This window comes from Sardina pilchardus, chromosome 2, assembly GCF_963854185.1.
Source record: "Sardina pilchardus chromosome 2, fSarPil1.1, whole genome shotgun sequence".
NCBI lineage: Eukaryota > Metazoa > Chordata > Actinopteri > Clupeiformes > Clupeidae > Sardina > Sardina pilchardus.
This window is the reverse complement of record NC_084995.1, coordinates 3,905,538-3,910,537: the sequence shown is the minus strand read 5'-3', so window position 1 is coordinate 3,910,537 and position 5,000 is coordinate 3,905,538. Positions and strand designations below refer to the sequence as shown.

Genomic DNA, 5,000 nt, shown 5'->3' with positions numbered 1-5,000 from the left:
TGGGCTGTCTTCTTCACCACACACACACACACACACACACACACACACACACTGCTGACTCCTGGCCAACTACCTGGAAGCTGCTTCAGTGCTGAAGTGTGTCTTGTAGGAGGTCTAGATGACAGGCCTGCTGGGCTCCACCCAGAGCAGCACAGGTGCCGTTAGTGGCCATCCAGAGACAGCTGGCCCGGGCACCTTGAGGCTCCAGACTACAGCACACGCACATGCACATGCACATCTGACTTCTGACTTCCACATGCAATGGCGGGACGTCTTCATCAGTGGACTAGTAGGCAGAGCTCCAGGCTGCACCACTTCTGGAGCTTTATTAGATTTAACATGCCCGTAAATCTGGTAGGCTAATGTTTCAACTTTTCACAAATTCTCGCTCTCTTTCTCTCTGTATGTATGTGTGTGTGTGTGTGTGTGTGTGTGTGTGTGTGTGTGTGTGTGTGTGTGTGTGTGTGTTCAGTGAATGTTAGAAGAGTGTCTGTGTGAACAGAAGCATGTGAAAGGCCCAGTGCTGAGAGGCTAACGCTGTGGAACGACAAAAACATTTAGATGCTAATCTCCTCCATGCCTCCTGCTACGACCTAAACCCCAATAGAGAGAGAGAGAGAGAGAGAGAGAGAGAGAGAGAGAGAGAGGGAGGAAGGGAGAGAGAGAGAGAGAGAGAGACAGAGGGAGATGGAAAGGGAGAGAGAGGGAGAGAGAGAGAGAGAGGAGGGGAGAGAAAGACGGAGAGAGGAAGGGAGAGAGAAAGAGGGAAATAGAAAGGGAGAGAGAGGGAGGGAGAGAGAGAGAAAGAGAGACAGGGGGAGAGCAAGAGAGAGGAGTGTTCATGGTGGAGAGATGGGAACTCAGGCACAAGAGAGAAATTCTGACATATGAAAGAAAACATGGAGCAGAGAGGGACTGGAGAGGAGGAGGACAAAGACATGGAGTCAGGAGAACAAGCGGCATGCACACACTAGGGCAGGAGTGGGGGAGGAAGAGAGAGAGAGAGAGAGAGAGAGAGAGAGAGAGAGAGAGAGAGACTTAAAGGCAGAGGGGATGTTCCACCCAACATGAAGGTTTTATGTGCTTGTCAGCCTGTGTGCATTTTGATCTGAAAGCGCCTCAGTAAGTCATGAAGTCAGCAGACAAAGGAGGAGAGGGAGGCCCACAGGCCCAACCACTGGCCCAGCACTGCCACCCTGACCAGCCAGCCAGACCAGCCAGCCCAGCGCAGGCCCAGGGAGGGAGGGAGGGAGGGAGGGAGGGAGGGAGAACGTGGGAACCGCTGCGTGAAAGAGTGCATGAAAGAGTGAATGAACGCCATTCAGCTGCTTTTGTTCCGCACTAAACAGCCTCTTAACCATTGACTGAGTCAATACCAACACAGGGAAACACAAGCATGCACACACACACACACACACACACACACACACACACACACACACACGCACACACACACACACACAAATAGACACCCCCCTCAACACAGACACACACACACACACACACACACACACACACTCGTTCAAAAACACACTCACATAAGCACCCTTGATCCAAATTAAAAACACACTATTTGACCTGAATCTTCAGTACAGGCAGACACTCAGCCCCTAACCAAACACACACACACACACGCACACTGCTTGAACTGATGGATACTTCAACTCAAACACACACACTTAACCAATTGAGTGCCAACATCAAAGATGAACTTTGCCCTGGAACACACACCCCACACACTCTCTGACACACACACACACACACACACACACACACACACACACACACACACACACACACACACACACACACACACACACACACAGAGGACTCTGGGTCAGGCTCACACACTGCTGAAACACTGGGGAGAGACTGGAGAGAAAACCCACACAACCTCTCTCTCTCTCACACACACACACACACACACACACACACACACACACACACACACACACACACACACACACACACACACACACACACACACACACACACAGTAAGCCTGAAATGTGGTCAGCGTTTCATCACTGCACATGAAATAATCATGCGGCTCACATCCCATTATAACGTGGTTCACCTCACAACATACAGATCCTCTAAGTGCTGCTGAGATTCAGGCAGCAGTGCGGGCACGTTAGCACGTTAGCACGTTAGCACGTTAGCGGTGTGCCCCTGTGCCCACCCTGTGGCCACCCAGGACTCAGCCTTGTGTTGTGTGGCCCAAATGAGTATACAGGAGAAGTGATGACTGACAAATGAAATGCTCCAGTAAGCCCACTGCTGTCAGACGAGAAATAAGATTGACACTTTTCAGACCATGGGCCATTTTTTTTGCTATTTCAAAACAAACAAAATATATTTTAATCAGAGAGAAAGATTGGGAAAGACTGAAAAAGTAGTATATTCTTCTCAGCAAGTATGAGTAAAACATTTGAGAGCTCAAGTCAGAGCACAGAAGCAGACTCACCTTCACATCATTGACATTCATTCTGGTGCCCTTCTTCCCCACAAAGATGTCGTCGATGTCCACCAGGAGGTAGCGCTCCAGGGAGCGGGACAGCTTACGGCCAGACAGGTAGGAGATGGCGTCCACCAGGATGAGCCGGTGGAGCCAGTAGCCCAGGCCGTGGCCGAACAGCACGCGCTGGACACCGTCCAGCAGCCCCAGGTCCTGCACCACCGTGGCCTGCAGCGGGGCCGAGCCCGCCGGCTCCTGGGGACCCCCACCCTCCGCTGGCCGCCGCCTGGCCAGCAGCACGGGCTCGTAGGTGGAGTGGTTGGAGAGGAAGACGGTCCAGTCGTCGCCGGGCAGCGGGCCGCGGTCCAGCTCGGCCTTGGTGACGTAGAGCAGGGGCGAGCGCGGGTTAACGCAGCAGTCGCGCAGCCCCACGTTGGTGTGCATGACCACGGGGAACCCCCGCAGCCGCAGAACCGCCGGAGAGTTCTCACTGGCGCGGTGGAACCCAATGACGCCCACGCTGTACTCAGCGCAGTACTTGTCCAGCAGGTCTCGGTTCCACGTGTCCATGTTGGCGTACTTGAGCAGGTTCTCGTAGATGATGAGGGCGTAGCGTCCGCGCCCCTTGTGTGTGAGCGGGGGGATGTCCCCTTTGCCCGGGGCGATCTCGGAGCGGTACTGGAACTGGTTGGACTCCAGAATGGCAATGATGTCCTGGCCCAGCTGGGAGTACTGGCTCTCGACAAACACCAGCACCACGGGGTCCTTACGGCTGGTGTCGATGGGCTTAGGTGTCCGTGGCTCTGCCTGTCGGTAGGGGAGAGCATGTGGGTCCGAGCAGTCGGGTCCTGAGGCCCGGTCTGTGAGCTCGAGCTCCTGAGTGGACCCAGTGTAGAGGTAGTAGGCCGACACCAACACACTGACCACACAGAAGGAGGCCAGCAGGATGACCAGCCGACGCAGGTTTCGCCTCAACTTCACGGTCAGATTCATGGCGGGTTAGGAGCATGTGTGCATTTGAGTTTGTGTGTGTGCGTGTGTGTGTGTGTGTGTGTGTGTGTGTGTGTGTGTGTGTGTGTGTGTGCTACGAAGAGCAGGTGTCTAATTGACTGAATAATCTGATTCAAGGTTCTGATTGGTTACAGGCCCAGCCCGAGGCAGGCGATTGGCTTGCTAATGTAGAGCCTAGTCATGTGACCATGTCAGAGTGTGTGGAGTGGTACACCTTAGCAGTCACAGAGCACAAGCACCTTCTCCCGTGAGCAGCCACTAGTGAACCACTCTGATGAACAAGCAGAGCTGACCCTCCTCCCGCAAGTCTTACGTCTCCTTTAGGTTATCTGGGTAAACACACACACACACACACACACACACACACACACACAGACAATAAACAGCCTTAATACATATAAGAAATATAAACATAAGATCACAGCAAGAGCAAATTCATGTTGTATTCTGATCATCAAGCAAAAGCTGATCTTTCACATGCTACACCGAGACATACTGTACAGCATGGTTAGAGGGGGCTTTTTGCACAAAAACCTTTTCTGAAATATCATGTTTCCTTGTATTTAAGCAGACAAGATGTGAATGTGGCAAATATTAAATGGTGAAAAAAAGCATACGCAGTATGAGTGTGTGTGTGTGTGTGTGTGTGTGTAATTGTGCATTCTTCTTTATGTAAGGAAGTCATAAGTGTGTTTGAATCTGATTGTGTTTATAAGGATCATGTGCCTATACATGCCATGTGTGAGCATGTGTGAGGATGTGTGTGTGTGTGTGTGTGTGTGTGTGTGTGTGTGTGTGTGTGTGTGTGTGTGTGTGTGTGTGTGTGTGTGTGTGTGTGTGTGTGTGTGTGTGTGTGTGTGTGTGTGTGTGCGTGCGTGCACTGCGGAGGGACAAACAGATCCGCTAGCCTTCCGGGTGTTTTTCAATCAACACTGTGCCAGCTGTGTCTGTGAGAGCCCAGGGGGGATCCGCCATTGGCAGAGGCAGGCAGGGAGGGAGGGGCTAGTGACAGCACAACCCAAAGGGGACACCTGGATGACCAAACTCCACTTGAAAGCACACTATCTGATCTAATGCTTGAGATGAGACGCCACAAAACAATAACAGGTTCCTCTGAGACCTACAGCTCAAGTGGCACTCACTTATCTTGCAGCATCCTCCTTGGTAATGAGGCGTGTCTCAACAAAAGGAGTAGCACTATTTCTTTGGTAATTAGAGTACTGTTTACAAAGAGGTGCTGCTCTTAAAATGAAACCAAAGGATTGACTATTAAGTTCATCACATTTGTTGAATAGACCCCTTAATCTGACATGGTACCATTCATATTGCAAGAATGCAGGACTCCATGTGATCACGCTCAAAAATAAGTTTAAAATCAATAAATGTGCCCGCCACAATAATGGAGATGATCAATACACACTAACACACAATACATCATTAAGTGAATAGGGTTAAACAAGGAGAATAATTCAAATAAATAAGTGATATTGTTTTCCTCGGGCGCTGGAATAGGAGATGAATGATCTAACAC

The 5,000-nt window shown here is 51.0% G+C and overlaps 1 protein-coding gene across 1 annotated transcript in view; it reads right to left on the bottom strand.

Moving 5' to 3' along the window:
• ndst3 (N-deacetylase/N-sulfotransferase (heparan glucosaminyl) 3) overlaps positions 1-5,000 on the bottom strand; it is a 46,336-nt gene that overhangs the window by 40,252 nt on the left and 1,084 nt on the right. Inside the window, exon 2 of the mRNA XM_062553381.1 lies at positions 2,468-3,798. Within this exon, the coding sequence (XP_062409365.1) occupies positions 2,468-3,451 (984 nt within the window). The 5' untranslated portion in view covers positions 3,452-3,798. The remainder of the gene's footprint in view (positions 1-2,467; positions 3,799-5,000) is intronic.